Source organism: Perognathus longimembris, chromosome 6 (assembly GCF_023159225.1).
Source record: "Perognathus longimembris pacificus isolate PPM17 chromosome 6, ASM2315922v1, whole genome shotgun sequence".
Taxonomy (NCBI): domain Eukaryota; kingdom Metazoa; phylum Chordata; class Mammalia; order Rodentia; family Heteromyidae; genus Perognathus; species Perognathus longimembris.
The window spans coordinates 55,122,180-55,137,697 of record NC_063166.1 but is presented as its reverse complement, the minus strand read 5'-3'; the positions used below and the strand labels follow the sequence as shown (position 1 = coordinate 55,137,697).

The following is a 15,518-nucleotide window of genomic DNA, read 5'->3' as shown; positions in this document are numbered from 1 at the left end:
GAGAAGGAGAGGGAAAAATTAGTAAGAAATCAAGAAGATAATGTTAGGTACAAATAATACATTTGAAGGATTTCTTTAAGCCAGGCACTGGTGGCTCATGACTGTTATCCTAGCTACTCAGAAGTTCTGGCTAGTGTCCTATTTGAAGTGATTGAGGTAGGAACTGAGTGAAGGGAAGGCATTAGCACAGAGAAGAGAGACACACTTAAGTCCCAGCTCTCAAGGGACAATGGGGAAGGGAGGCTAGAGACCTCAGGCAACCTAGAGAGCCATGTGGAAAACAGGTGGCAAGTACTGTAATCTTGCTGAAGCCCATGACCCACTCTTGAAGACTACTAGGGTTCCAAGAAGTAACTTCCCTTAGTTATCCATTGGTTGAATTTGATAGGAAACCAGAGGGCCAAGAAGTTTCTTAGTGCATTTCAGAGAGTCTAGGTTCCCAGGGCACGGTAAGGGAGTGTTAAATGATGAAGAATAGATCGGAAGGGACAAACAGAAGGCTGCATATTTAAAGTGTATCAGAATGGGATAAATTTAGAGACACGTTCTACAAACTGTCTTCATAGTTTTGCTTACTGAACACATGGGATAGACTTGGAAGAATCCTGACAAAATGAGAAACACAATAGTTGAATTAGGAATATAAATGATTGTTTCTAATTTGAATTACTAAAAAAGGCTGTTAAATAAAGGCAGGATATTTTCAAGCCCTATATCATCTTCTCAAAAGAATGGCATCTATGTCCTACTTTGAGGCTGAATAAAATGAGATGCACAATGACAGCTGTCAATCCATGAAGCTTTCAATTAAACTCTATTGGAAAAATAATCACAGTAATATGCAGTTCTCTGTGGAAGATCTTTAAACAAAAAGGCACTGTGTCCAACTTAACTTTGGTGTGAATTATTGATGTCTACAAGACCTGCTCTAGCTTAAGTCTAAAGGATAAATGTAAGGAAGTTGGAAACACAGGTCTCTTGCCAAAATGTAACTTTAGCATGGTGACATATGTATCTGTAATTAAGATTCAGTGAGTGGGTAGGTTTATTGAGAGGAAAACATATTTAAACTTCAACACATTTTTGAACTCTGCTGGTAAATATTTAAATAAAAAATGTATGATATCTTTGTATTTCCAGAGGAGTTAGAGCACAAAGGCCTCTCTCCACCCCTCAAGAAGAGCAAAGCAAAGAAACCAGAATGCTCCAAAGACTCCAGTGAAGGTAAATCCTATCCCTCTTCTCCTTTAGATTATGCTACAAGGGAAAAAATGGCCTATTTAATTTTTAAGTTATATGTATAGGTTCATATCCAGATATTCCTAAGTGCTCAAAACTCACAGGGCAATTCTATTATCTTATCTAAATATGTTTACTCTCTTCTGCATGGGAAGATGGAAAATTAGATTTGGATTTTTTGGTTGTACGGTTGTTGTTGTTGTTGTTGTTGTTGTAAAAGAGAAAAAACTGAATTTTAAATCTCCATTTCCTCAATCTGATGTATTAGCTACCTCCACAAGGAGAAAAGTTGTGGATAATGCTTGTAAATTGAATGTTTTGAACTTATGGAAAACTTCAGGTCAAGATCTATGCCTGACCAACAGGCAGCCTATAGCCATTGTTGTATTATCACAATTGTTCTTCTCACAAACACATTCTTACTCTTTCCAGAATCATCCCTCAGTAATGGATGTTACAAATGTTTCCTGTCTTGCATGTTCTCTGCCACCTTGTAGAAGCCCATGGTTTTGTTGTTGTTTTTGCATTTTTGCACTGAATGGCCGCTTCTAGATGTGCTAAAGTTTACAAAGAATGTGTAGTCTTTCTTTTATTGCATGGTTTTTTTTCAAAGAGGATCTCTCTTGTATGTTCAATTCAACCTGGGGAGTGATGGAATATTTATGTTTTCCATGTAGCTAAAATAAACATCCTGCTCCTGAAACTGCCATATCTGCATGTAGGCTGACCTCAAACCATGATATCCCCTCTCTTCACTTTCTGAGAAGCTAGGCTAACAGACACGAGCCAATGGCACCTACCTGTCTAGCACATGCCTTCTCCATAGGCAGATGAGAGGAGAAATGGAGCTCTACTTACTCCTGATCTCATTAGAGGTAGCAAGAAATACAGCAGAGTGGATGGCTCCCTCCCACCATGGAAGAAGCATGAGATGAACATTTCCTGTTGTAAAAAGTGTCTAAGTCTGACATTCCATTAGTGATGACTATTAGACTTATTACTATCATAATTAGGAGCATGGTAGAGTTACCACTGTCCTAATTCATTGAAATGATTAAGAGATTAGAAAAACTTAGAGAAAAACACTTAGAATCATGAAGAGGGCCAGAGCTTTGTCAATATCGGATGTTTAAAGTAATCAGTGAGTCTGTCCATGTTGCCATACTTAGATCATTTCCAGTCTATGAATCTATGCTTAGGAAATGAGTTGGCAGCAAGAGAACAATTGTGCATACCCCTAAAGATTGAATGAGTCCCATCCAATGAATGACCCTTGTTGAAGTATGTTGAGTATGTTGCTCCTACGGTGTATCACAAAGCAAGTAATAAACCACAGCATCTATCTATCTATCTATCTATCTATCTATCTATCTATCTATCTATCTACCTACCTACCTATCTTTCAATTATATCTCTTAATTAAGGAAAGAATTCTTCCAAGTTACTCCTTACAACATACCAAAGCTTTTTTTACTTCTGAAATAAGTTGATTTGTTTAGGAATATCTTCCTCTAGTTCTACCATGAATCAGTCACACAGCTTCACAAATAGGTGATCTAAGAACCTGCTCTGAGTCACCAATCTGAGATGAAAATGTGATAACTATGGATTTGTTCCCAGGGACATCCTGACGATTGTATCATGGTGAAATGTAAACATCAGTCACTCTCCGGAAATGTAGGGATTGTATATTTTTTCCTAAGAGAGCTTCAAAGACAAAGAAGTAGAAAGTGGTAGGGAAAGAGTATGAGACAGCTCAATCTGACAGGAAATAGCAGATGATTCCATGATGTCACGCTGATTATTTATCAGTGCATCTATTTTGACAAAATATCCTATGTGCCCTGAATTGATACATTTTGCTGTTTCATGCTTTTTTGTTTCCTGTCAGAATACAGAGAGTTACAATCATTCTTTCCTACCGGGAATGCAAATGGAACCATTGTATCTCTGGGCAGAAGGGTACATGGTAATGTGGATCATGACCCTTCTCTCTAGATCTTACTCTCATTTTAGAACTATCAATCTTCCCTAGCTTGGTTATCTCTCTCGGGCTTTTTTAGTAAGAGAAGCTTCTGGCGCTTTGTATTTATAGATCCCTAAGCTTATCACTCTGTCACTTAGCCTCATCTCTCTTCTCTCTTCCCTTACACTTCTCAGCCCTGCTTCCCACATCCCAGTGACTACTGATTGTCTTATTTTCCTGTGTTCTTTGTGATGTTTTACCCATGTTGCATTATTTTTTCCATATCTTCTATCTCTGATGCCTTTTGGTTAGTTTTAAGTCTATCATTCCATTTGTTAGCTTTCTGTCCAACACTATTTAAACTTATGTTTAGTTCTTCAACTTAACTCCTAACATCCATCACTACAGCATCCCCTTTCAACAAGATTTATTTAGGACTTTTCCCAAGTATCTGGCCATTTCTTTGTTTAGATAGCATATAACTTCAGAAATACTCTACAGCTGAAATTTTAACATTTCTAGTCTGTGTGAGTCTGATTCTGCATTTAAATTTGTACTTCCTTGTGCATTTTGTTCTTTGATGATCAGTTTCCTTTAACATGCATGTGTGGGAACTTTCTGAGGTTAATTTAAGATGTTATTTGTTTACACTTGTTTCCTGTGATATCTAAAATGCATATTGGGCTTAGAAATTTGTTTGTTGCTGTTTGTGATCCTTAAATTCATGTTAGTGCAATATGTAAGATTGCTAAGCCTCAACAAAGTCTTTTTTTGTTTTCCTTTCTTCTCTCCAAAAAGTACTAAAACTGGTATAGGCGAATTTCCCATTCATCCATGACCTAAGCCAAGGACTTTCACTTCTATGGATTCAAACTTAAGCTCTGGCTGGGGATCTGTTAGATGTAAATTATTGGGCCTAATCCTAGACCAGGTGAATTAGAAAGATGCCCAAGAACCTCTTACTGGCAGCCCTCCATGTAACTCACATGGCTGCTCAAGTGTGAGAACCACTATTCTAATGTCCAAACCATGTAAGTTGGGCAAATGTCCAAAGAAAACACCAATTTCAGCTCTTTCTGACAATTCTTAATTCAGGACTTAGAAACTATTTCTGGTTTCTAATGATTTTCTTTGCAAAATAACTAGTTCAGCCTTATCAAGTAGATAGATAGATAGATAGATAGATAGATAGATGATAGATACATACACATACATAATACATATATAGATATTATATACGTAGAAGTATGCATATATAGATGTACATACCTGCATATGTACATGTGTAACAATTGTGTATATATGTGTTTAGACACAGCATACCTACATATATCTTAAACTGACCTCAGGAATTAACGCAAAGGACTAGGGAAGTGGCAATGTCAGATATTGTATAATTTTTTAATTCCTTACACTTACTTAAAAATATATATATAATTTATATGCATTTATAAGTGAAACCACACTTTATGCCACTAAGTTCAGAAGCATGTTTAGGACATGAATTTTTCTCCATGAATACATCTCCACAGCCCTCAGTGCCTTTTTTACAGAAAAGCACAAGCACTTCAGCTCTCGCTCTACAAGGGCCTGTGCAGAACATTATTTGGCAAGCATACATGGAATGTTCTTGCAGTGCTTAATCAAGCAGCCCTCCACTACACTATAAAATATTAATGATTCCCTTTACTTAGATGAAATTATATGTGGACACATTTAGGAAAATACAAAGCACTATACCAAGTGTGAAGGCTATAATATTAGTATTGGTGTTATTATTAATTTCCTAACTGAAATATTTTTTTCTGAATCCATGAGCCATTTGTGGAATGTACCTCGTATTTCCTCAGAGGCAGCATTTTCTCTCTGACCTATTATTCTTCCCTGCATATTAAAGTATTGTGTGACATGCTGTTTTGTGAGTGGCTGGACAGAAGGGACATTCTATCTTTCAGAATGCCGTGCAGCAGTTCATGCATTATATTCGTAAGCATGATCTTTAATTTAATTTTTTTGACAAGTGCAGTGAAGGGTAAAATCAGGCAGTCATAATTTTGACTTTGCCATCACTCAAAAGAGCTTAGCGATTGACCAGTTTTTAAGGAAAAAGAACTAGAATGAGGAAAAGAGGCTTGTCCATGAAGAAAAGCTTTATTTTATACTGTAGATCTTAAAATGCCAAGAGTTTAAGCAAAATATAAATGTTTATGGTGAGAAAAGAATTCAGTAAATGCCTATACCACCATCTTGCTTTCATGTTAATATGTATTCTCCTTGACTTGGGGTCATTCTGAACTTTCCTCTCTCACAGATTATCAGAAGAACCCAACACTACATTTTCAAGTTGTTACCCATTGCATGGACCCCTAATCATGACCACAGAATCTCATAGCAGAATCAATGCTACGATTTTAAATGGGATACAGAGAATGTACATTTTCCATAAAGAGAAGAGGTGAAATTACTTGGGCAGAATAACCACAGGTCCTCTTTGACCAAGAAGATCCAGCTTGTGGTTGTTGTCATTGTCCTATATTGACTATTTTTGCCTAAACCTTTGGAGATGTCCTGGTTTGGAAGATAATATCCATGAATCCTTCTACCCATAAAACATTTCATAAGAATGTGGGCAGAACTCTCAGTGCTTCCTACTCCTCACACTCCTTTTCTTGTATGTTAAATTGAAGGAAAAGATTTGGTTCTCACACTTGAGCAGCCATGTGAGTTACATGGAGGGCTGCCAGTAAGAGGTTCTTGGGCATCTTTCTAATTTACCTGGTCTAGGATTAGGCCCAATAATTCACATCTAACAGATCCCCAGCCAGAGCTTAAGTTTGAATCCACAGAAGTGAAGGTCTTTAGCTTAGGTCATGGATGAATGGGAAATTTGCCTATACCAGTTTTAGTATTTTTGAAGAGAAGAAAGGGAAACAAAAAAGAGAAAGATTAAACAAATGCAAATGCTATATAGTAACCATCCAGGACATTAACTGGACACAAGAGACAGCCATCTAGTCAAACAAAGTATATTGAATCTGAAACAGAGAAAAGGCTTCCAGCCACCATAAAGGTATTTATTTTGTATAACAATTCTTGAGATCCCCTTTAATATGAACAAGCTATTAAAATACATTGATTCAACCTCCTACCTTGCTAGGTTTTTTATCTCCTAGTTTCTTCAGGTACATTCAGTGAGCACTTCTGACCTCCCATCCCAGTCCCTCCTCTACAAATTACATTAATTCCTGGATTAAATCCAAAACAGAATTTGTCCCAGGCTACCTTCCCCTTATCTTCAAGTCAAGCTGCCCCAAAACGAGTCCATCCCTAACACTCACGCAATTGTACACCTCAATCCTTCCTCAGTTTCCACTGACCCTAAGACATCTTAGAGGACATCTGGTTAAGTTAGAGAAAGAGGAGGAAAGTGGTGTCTAGTTATTGGCTATCCGATCAGAGATGAACACAGACACTATTGTCTAGCCACAGTGGTATCCTGACAGCTACTTCTGTAAGATGCTAGGAACACAAATCTCTCTTCTGAGAATAGGTCTTGCTCTTACTGCTTGTGGTCTTGTGTTCCCTAGGTGAATATTCCTCAAAATATGGCTGATGGAATCCTGTGAGGGGATCCTCTGAAACCCTTCCAGGAGACCTGCAAGACCAAAATAACTTCCATAAGGAGCTGTGTGCCCAGAAGTCTCTGTATTCACCTGTACTATAGTAGGAACCCCTGGCATGGTGAACACACAGTGGAGTTGTCCCAGAGCATACTAACTCCAGACACTAAGCATAGCCCCAATCACCTAGATATTGTCTGTCTCACCATGCCCCTTATCTGTGGCTTTGCTTTTTGAGTTTTATTTACCCAGGACAACCAGTTCAAACATAGTCAATGTCTGAGTCCCTGGTCAGTATCAAATTCTGTGATTCTACCTAACCATCATATTCATGAAAACTAATTCTTTATGAGCTCTTTCCTTCATGCCTAGTAAATATTTGCATCTTTATTGTGAATGCTCTGTGCCATGCCTTTAATAGCTGAGTAGCCTTCTGAGAGCATCTAGGGAAAGCCTTTGCTTTTGCAGATGGAAAAAACTTTCCATGCAAACGTATCCAAAATGTTCTAGGAGACCAGGAAAGATAATGCTAAGTGAACTATTAAAAAAAAATCAGTTCAGTAGAGCATGTATACTGGACTTCTTTATAATCATTTTAAAGGGTGTGTCTGTGTGTGTGTGTTGGGGGTTTTGTCCCGTCCCCCCCCCCCGACCCACAGGAGAGAGGAGACGGGAAGGCACGCCCCGACCGGACAATCCAAGAAAGGAAAGGGTAGGTAGGCCGCCCACACCAAGCCCTCCCTCACCAGAAGACAATCAAATGGCCTGGGAGTCAAGTTGGGCACAAGATCTCGTTTATTGGGGAAGTACTTGCCACTAATATAAGGCACAGGAGCCAATCAGGTCTAAGATCGGCAGGAAGGGGAGGCATGAGCTGTCCATCAAGGGCGGAAGAGCTGGGGCATCACAGCCCACACAGAACCACCTCTGGGTTATAACCAATGACACTTGTAGCAGCTGCGCATTGTTAGGCGCCACCATCTTAGCCACAAGTGGCCCCAAGACTGAGAAACAGGCGGGGCCAGCTAGTTGACTTCCAGGTGTGCCCCGTGTGTGTGTGTGTGTGTGTGTGTGAGAGAGAGAGAGAGAGAGAGAGAGAGAGAGAGAGAGAGAGAGAGAGAGAGAAAGAGAGAGAGAGATTCAGTCTATCCTTGCTTCACCATTTGTCTATTTTGGTCTAGAACTGAGGGTAAAGATTGACTTATCCATATGCATTCACCTATGTTTCATTGAAAATTCAGCTCTTGAGTTTGCAGGGTCTATGTATTACAATGACTTTTGTTCTCCCCAATACTAAAATTTACCAGTAAGTGCTGAAAATATTAGGTACTAATTTTTCAACAAATAAGGCTTTGTTTTGTCTTGTCTTTAGAGAGAGAGAGATTGCTTTTTGAACAGTATTGGATTTTCACATTTGGGTTTTGCCGTTATATTTCAAACTTTCAATTTTCTACTATAGCAAAGTTGTGCTTTTCTACTATACCAGTGAGGGCCTTAAAACTGTCCACTGACACTAGAATTGCCTGGATCTATGCCATGCTCTCCTAATGCCTAGCTGAAGCATGCCTGTTCCTTCCTGAGTCCTTGTCACTCTGGAGCCGTGAGAGGCAGTCAGGAAATGATTTCATCTGCAGAGAGCACCCAGCCTGAGGAATGGTACACAGCAAACCAGGGTACTGAATTCTCCCTGGGCAAAACTGCTAGCAGATCCACTTGAATCATTTCTCATTTCTCTATCTGGAGAATTCCCCACTGACTTGTGACAATTGTTGCTGCTGGCAGGAGGAAAATAGACACATGGTTGGTGAGAAAAACATTACAGGGACAAGAGACTGGCTTTTGGATGTAGAGTAATGATGGGTGGTTCTGCTAAGGTCTTGAAAAACAGGTGCAAAATGCTCCTTTTGGGAAACCTTCTTAATGCCCTTGTCTAATGTAGCCACTGTAGGGAGTACTGAGCATGTACTAAGTCCCAAGCCTCCTCCATCCCAGAAAGTGTATGGTAACTGCATGTATGGCATCTCTGGAGTACCTACCACTACTTTTGTCTTTTCTATGCATATAAACACAATCTTCAGCTAACAGCAACTTCCAAATACAGTAAAATACAAAATAAAATACAAATAAAAATGAAACCCCTTTTGAAAATGGACTGCCAATCTGATGTCCTCAAATATTTTAACAGAGAATTTTCTACAAACAGGATTTGTTCAACAAGAGCACAATAAAGACCAAAAAGAACACAAAATTGTGATTACTATCATTCTGATTTTGACCTCAGGTGAAGTTTTAACAATTTTCCCGATGATTTTCTTTATAACAAAACAACACACATTTTTTTAAAGCAAGTATTCCAGTTTGTTCTCATATCCTTTAATCAACTCTATTCTAAAGCAGTTTCTGTGCCTTGTCTTGACTTCAGCATTCTTTTTTGTTGGTACTCAGAGCTAGAACACAGGACTTCATGCTTGCTTAGCATGGTTTGTCATCCTTTTCATTTTAGCTTTTGAGCCATATTTCAAGATTGGCTTTGTTTTCTCTTCTCAATCTGCTTTCAAACTGTGGTCCTCCAGATCACAGCATTCCCACGTAGCTAAGATTACAGACATGTCACTTCTGCCCACTTGATTAATTGACATTCTTGTCATTTTTTTTAAAGATAGTGTAGTTATACAATTATACTATAGAATGTTTCCAGTTTGGGTTTGTCTATGAAACTTTATGCACCTTTGATTTTCCTGGCATACTGTAAGGAGGGCATGATTTCAATATCTCTCATGAAGATAGTACTCATTTTCATCGGGAGATTAATTTGGTGATTGAGAGGTTTGTCAATTGAAAGGGAGTCTCTTTTGTCTGCTTGAAATTGATGAGTATCTTTTAGGAGAATACTTTACATCTATTTACCTTATTATTCTATCTATCTATTATTTATAAATACTTTCTATTTATTTTTCTACTTATTATCATGGATTCATGATTTCCTCTTCTACTCGAAGCACCATAGAGTCTTCTCAGCCTGGCATTTATCCACCATTACTCTTAAGAAACTTTGATTCTTTTTAATAGAAAAAATTGTTTTTAGAAATCAATTCTGGACAGTTTGTGTGTGAATCATTATTTGGGAAACACTAGCTAAAATATGACCAGTTGATCTTGACATTAAATGTAGGGAAGAGTTCACAAATATCACTCCTCCATGACTTTCCCTAATTGTCAGAATCTTCTTCCTATAGAACTTCCATTACAGTAAGACCAAGACAGCAAGTGCCCCAGTCTAGCTAAACCTTCCAGAGTACAGTCCAGAGTGGTACCAAGTAAAGCAAGGAGTATAGCAAAACTTGTTTGGGGCTTAGGGTTTCCAAAAGGCTTCATTCAAGATACATTGTTCTTATGAACTGATTCATTGAAAGGAAACCCCTTTGTGAGACTACTTAAAGGTAACTTTTTAAAAAGTCGTCATTCTGCCATGTTGTGCAATTGTACTGGTTTGTATAATGCCAAATCATCAAACTAGTAAAGAAATAATAAATATATGCATACATAGACTGAAGTATTATATATGCATACATATGTGTGGGTATGCATATATATTCTCTCTCTCATATGGGTAAAGGAGTGGCCATTTCTACACTGGAAAGGTCTACTGAGATGTGAAATTCATTTTACTAATTTCCTTTGTGGTCACTCCGTTGGGTAGATGGTTTCTCAGTTTAGCCATCACACTTGCCATCTATTTGTGATCTCAGGGTAGACGTCAGGAAGGCTTTCAGTTAGACTCATAGGTACCATCCCTCTACTTTCTTTTCCCCTTTCAGCTAATTCTTTAGCCAATTTTGTGCCTTGAGACTCTCCTTTGGGGACTACATTGACCAAAAGCTTTGGGTTTTTTACCCAGTATTTCTCCATTGTCCCATTACTGAAGGAGGATTTTTTATGCCTATTTTCCTTATTATCTCCCCCAGAGATAAACATTAATACCATAAGTATAGTCTGTGTACTTTTGGAGTGTACATTGCCTTATATTTGCTAGGTAGTCTGTGTATGTTTCGCTGACAACAAACAAATGTTGGTCTTCCATTAAGAAGTCATAGGCCAGACCAGTGGATGGTCACTGGAGGAAATTGGATGGTGGAGGTGAGGAAACACTAAAAACAGAATGTATTCTCGGGGCTGGGAATATGGCCTAGTGGCAAGAGTGCTTGCCTCGTATACATGAAGCCCAGGGTTCGATTCCTCAGCACCATACTTATAAACAATGGCCAGAAGTGGTGCTGTGGCTCAAGAGGCAGAGTGCTAGCCTTGAGCAAAAAGAAGCCAGGACAGTGCTCAGGCCCTGAGTCCAAACCCCAGGACTGGCCAAAAAACAAAACAAAAAAAAAAAAAATCCCAGAATGTATTCTCTTCAACCTTAGAGACAGACAGCAATTGCTATCTTTCTCAATATATAGGACTTGCAGATGGCCCTCTCTATCTCTCTCTATTGCTTGGTTTTTGTCTAATAAGTTCTCGGGACTGAGGGTGATAACATATTTCTCCCATTGCTAGCTCTGGTAATCTTTATTGTCCTTAACTTGATTTGCTCACATAATTTTGAAGTTCTCTTCATTAAATTCTTCACATCCTCTTTTAATGTAGCTTGGCTTCCCACTGGGGATGTGAGTCTCACAGTCTTACTGCAAACACATTCTGTCTTTATTCCTTCTGTTCCTCTTTATGGAATCTTGCTCTTCTTTTATTCTTTGTACTCAGCAGAAAGGTTTCTTCTTCAAAAATGCACCTTGCATTGGTGGCTTGGTTCTTTTTGTCTCGCTTTTGTTCCTTTTTGTTTCATTTTCATTGTGATCATATGAATTTATGTGTATGAATATCATACAAATCCCCCTAAAGCTTGTTTGCCTGAAATACTGACATCCATGTTGTTCACACATCTACAAGCTGGTAAGAGCCCAGCATGTTTGTTTGTTGACTAGTTCCTGATATAGTCAGAATCAGGTTGCCTCTTTCACTTATTTCCTGGGCCATAGGCTGGAAAGATTGGATGCTAGAGTAACTCGAGGTTCTTGAGCATCTCTCAAGCTTGATATACCTCTCCATGTGATCTGTCACACACAAGAAAACAGGAAACATGTGGGACAGGATAGGGTTCGCCTATTTGGGGAAGATATAATATGCTGTGGTGTCTGCCACACATCCATAGGTAAGTACATAACTTAGCTTCTAAAATGCTGTGGAATAAATACTGGCAACGATTAATGGGTTGTAAACAAATAGAAAGATGTGGTTCTGCAAGTCCATAGATTCAGCATTGCAGAGTGAGGAGATATAAGAATGTATAGAGCCAAGGATATCATAGCTCTGGATGCTTGTCTATGCTGATTGACTTTACTGAGTCTCTGGCCTCTGTCGATTGAAGGAGGTCAATTGCGTCTCTTTTATGAAATGTTGGAGTTCAGTTATCCCATCCAAGCTTCACCAAATTCTGTTTCCTGCTTAAAGGCACTCTCCCACAAAAATCTGCTGACTCTGAATCCCATTGCTTTTGCTGAGAGGACAGTCACACGCTGCTGTCTGCACAGCTCTACTAAATCAAATGTGATCTGCAAGTCTTCAGTGGCACCAAGCATTATTTCAAGAGTTATTCTTCCTTTGTGTATGAAAAAATTTGCATTTTGGATGTATGCCATTGAGCAGTAATAGGAAATAAGGGGTTGGACAGCAGCCAAGTCAGAAGAATATATATACACACATATATAACTGCTTCTGTTCTTTTTCTCTAAGAGACAGCTTTGATGGTAGATGAGGGCATAAGAACACTAGATCCAAAGGACAAGGGACTATAAAAGAAATGAGAGATCAAGTAAAAGACAATCCTAGAATTATCTCTGAAGCTGTCTTTGAAAAGTATCTTCCTATATAATGTTACACTCAGAAGGTATTTTCTAATGATGGTCACATCAGAGCTCAGCCTGGCTAAAGTCCTGAACTGGTAAGCATATGAAACTGTATAGCTCAGTCTCTGCAAGCTTTTAAATTAGTAATTTCTAGATGCCATGGGTGATATTGATGTACAAATAAGTGTGAGAAGTACATGAAACCTACCATGTGGCTTGTGTAGACCAAGGCTTTCTCATTTGTAGGTAAAAAAGCATTTCAAGCTGACTTTTTAAAAAATCTTGTATCTGGGAAATCCAGGTGATATTGGATCAAAGAATTAAACAATTGCATCAGAATTCAGTGGGGGTTGACTCTCTTTCAGATACTCTTCCACTCTGGGGCAAAGATGCCTTCAAACACTGTATCATTTCATTAACCCCAGTTCAAAGGTATATCTCTCTTTCTCCAAAACTCTCGTGAATGACTGAACTTGAGTTTTGTTGTCTCTGGTTGGCCAGACTTGATCATCTATCTAGTACTGAACAAGAACTGTGGCCAGAGTCATGCAATGTTCTTGCTTAGGCCTGGGTCACATGCAATTCTGAGATTCTCGAAGGGGAAGACACTATCAGCTGTGCTTGAAACTCTGGACTACAAGTGCCAGCTGTGTATCTGACCAGACGAAAACTAAGAAATGATTATGGGGGTAGGGATGGATGTCTTGTATCCATTGTCAGTAAATACTAGCTGATGACTGAATCTTTGTGTCCTATAGATATTTTTACATGTCAGATAAGAGTTAAGAGGATGGAATATTATAGCTAGTAATAAGTATGTGATTGATAGCCCTCACCTTCCATGCTTGCTTCATTGCTATGACAGAGCAAGGGAAATTTTCAAAGGAACATTAAAAGTACTTAGCAAATCCTCACTGGAAGATTGGAAGTATGGAGAAAAGGACAGGAAAAGCACACCCAGCCAGAGATAAATGGAAAGAGTTGCAAAGCAGCTCTGGCATGTAAAAGCAAATGGAGCAAGGATGTATAAAATGAAAGTTGGTGTGATTTGGAGAAGTGAGAAAACACCTGAGGGAGAAATAAGACAAAACAAAGGAGAAGCAGCTTAGCATGCTGGGGTAGCTGGGGTAAATCCACAGGAAATGACTAGAGAAAAAGGGATCCAATGAGTAAGAACAGAGCTTATAGGACTAAACAGTACTGTTGACCTAAAAAACAGTGCATTGGAAGGCATTGCAAAATTGTGGACTTTTAAAATTTGCTCATTCACTTTTCCAAATGTCATGCTGTATTTCTGAGCTGTTTGACAGTAGGTCAGAGGAATACCAAAAGTTCTGTTGGTAAGTGAGTTCATTTTCAATGGCTGCCCCAGGCAAAGGTGAAATTTGAGCATCTGTTTACTCAGAAAATTTTTTTTGGATGGTATGACAACCTTGTCTTTAGAAGCCTGATGTTTATAAATTGGCAGCCGCACAGAATTAGTTCCCTCTCGGTGTAGTATTGCTACCGGATTTCCTCCTCTACTCCTCATTAAATTAGGGAATGGAGGACCTCCTTGTCTGTGTAACTTGATCGGTACCACAACATGTTTCAGTCACTAGTGCCCTTAGGGACTGCTGGGCGAAGCTGTGTCCTCCGAGTGCCTTTTAGAAAAACAGATCTTAGAAGTCATGTGAAGAGTCAGTGTGTATGGCTTTAAGAACTGATTTTGAAACTCAGGCAGTAAACTTAAGGAGTGTGAATCTTGAAGATTCTCTTTTCTACGTATTCAATGACACTGCAGAGTGTCAGACTTCCAGATAATAATGTTGATAGGGACAAGTTTGAAGCAGTCTGGTTTCTTTGACCACAAATTTAGGAATGAGTGAAATGTGACCAAAACATCATATCTATCCATGACCCAAAAGACACCTTCAGAGGATAATTGCAATATAAGTGTGTTTAGTGGACAGGGAATGTAAAGCAAATAAAGCCCTAAAATGAAAGAAAAATAGGGATGATTTTAAATAGAATGCTATGCCCAGAAATTTAATTAAAATATAATCCTGCACAAAATTTAATTATAGGACAATGAATCTTTTCACACAATTAGTTCAAAAAGTTACCTGGCCCAAAGTGAATCAGAGGGGCACTCTGCCATGTGTCATAATACAAAGGCATAGTCTACAGTGGCCTCCAAATGTGGGTTTGAATCCCAACTCTACCATTGCTGGCTAGAGCACTTTGTTACTTCCTCTAAGCCTCATTTTTTTCATCTGTAATATCAGACTAGCAACCCTTACCTTCCAGAGTGTAGTCAAGGATTAGTTATAAAACACAGAGAAGAGCAAGAATAAAATCTGATATGTAAATACATACTAGGAAACTAAAGTATGGTATCTATTATCACTGTTATTATTATTGTTATGACTTCTTTCTAGATAAAAGAAATTCATGTTTCTCTCTTTCCTCCAACAGGAAAGATTCAAAAAAATTAATGTTTGAAAAATAACCTAGGTTTAAACTGACTCAACCCAGAAAAATTATATCTATGGTAGGAAGGAAGTCTTGCTAATTAAAAAAAAATATGGTCAAATTTATTTCCCTGTTATGCGTGTTTTTCCTACAATATTTATTTATGACTTTTATTTTACTCTGTGTAGAAGTTCCTGCCCATCTAACTGTTGCTTTCCCTTCAGTAAATCTGCCATTATTTTTCCAACAGGTTCCAGCCAAAAGACTCATGAGCCCTTATGAGCTAACAGTGAAGAAATAAAAAGCCAGTTTCCTGAACAGTATAACACATATAAGTTTGTAATG

At 38.5% G+C, this 15,518-nt stretch overlaps 1 protein-coding gene across 2 annotated transcripts in view; it reads left to right on the top strand.

Annotated features, from left to right (window-relative positions):
• Positions 1-15,518, top strand: part of Macrod2 (mono-ADP ribosylhydrolase 2) — a 1,728,876-nt gene that overhangs the window by 1,576,916 nt on the left and 136,442 nt on the right. For both annotated transcript variants that reach the window (XM_048348774.1, XM_048348773.1), the window contains exon 11: positions 1,141-1,224. In XM_048348774.1, coding sequence (XP_048204731.1) covers positions 1,141-1,224 — 84 coding nt within the window. The remainder of the gene's footprint in view (positions 1-1,140; positions 1,225-15,518) is intronic.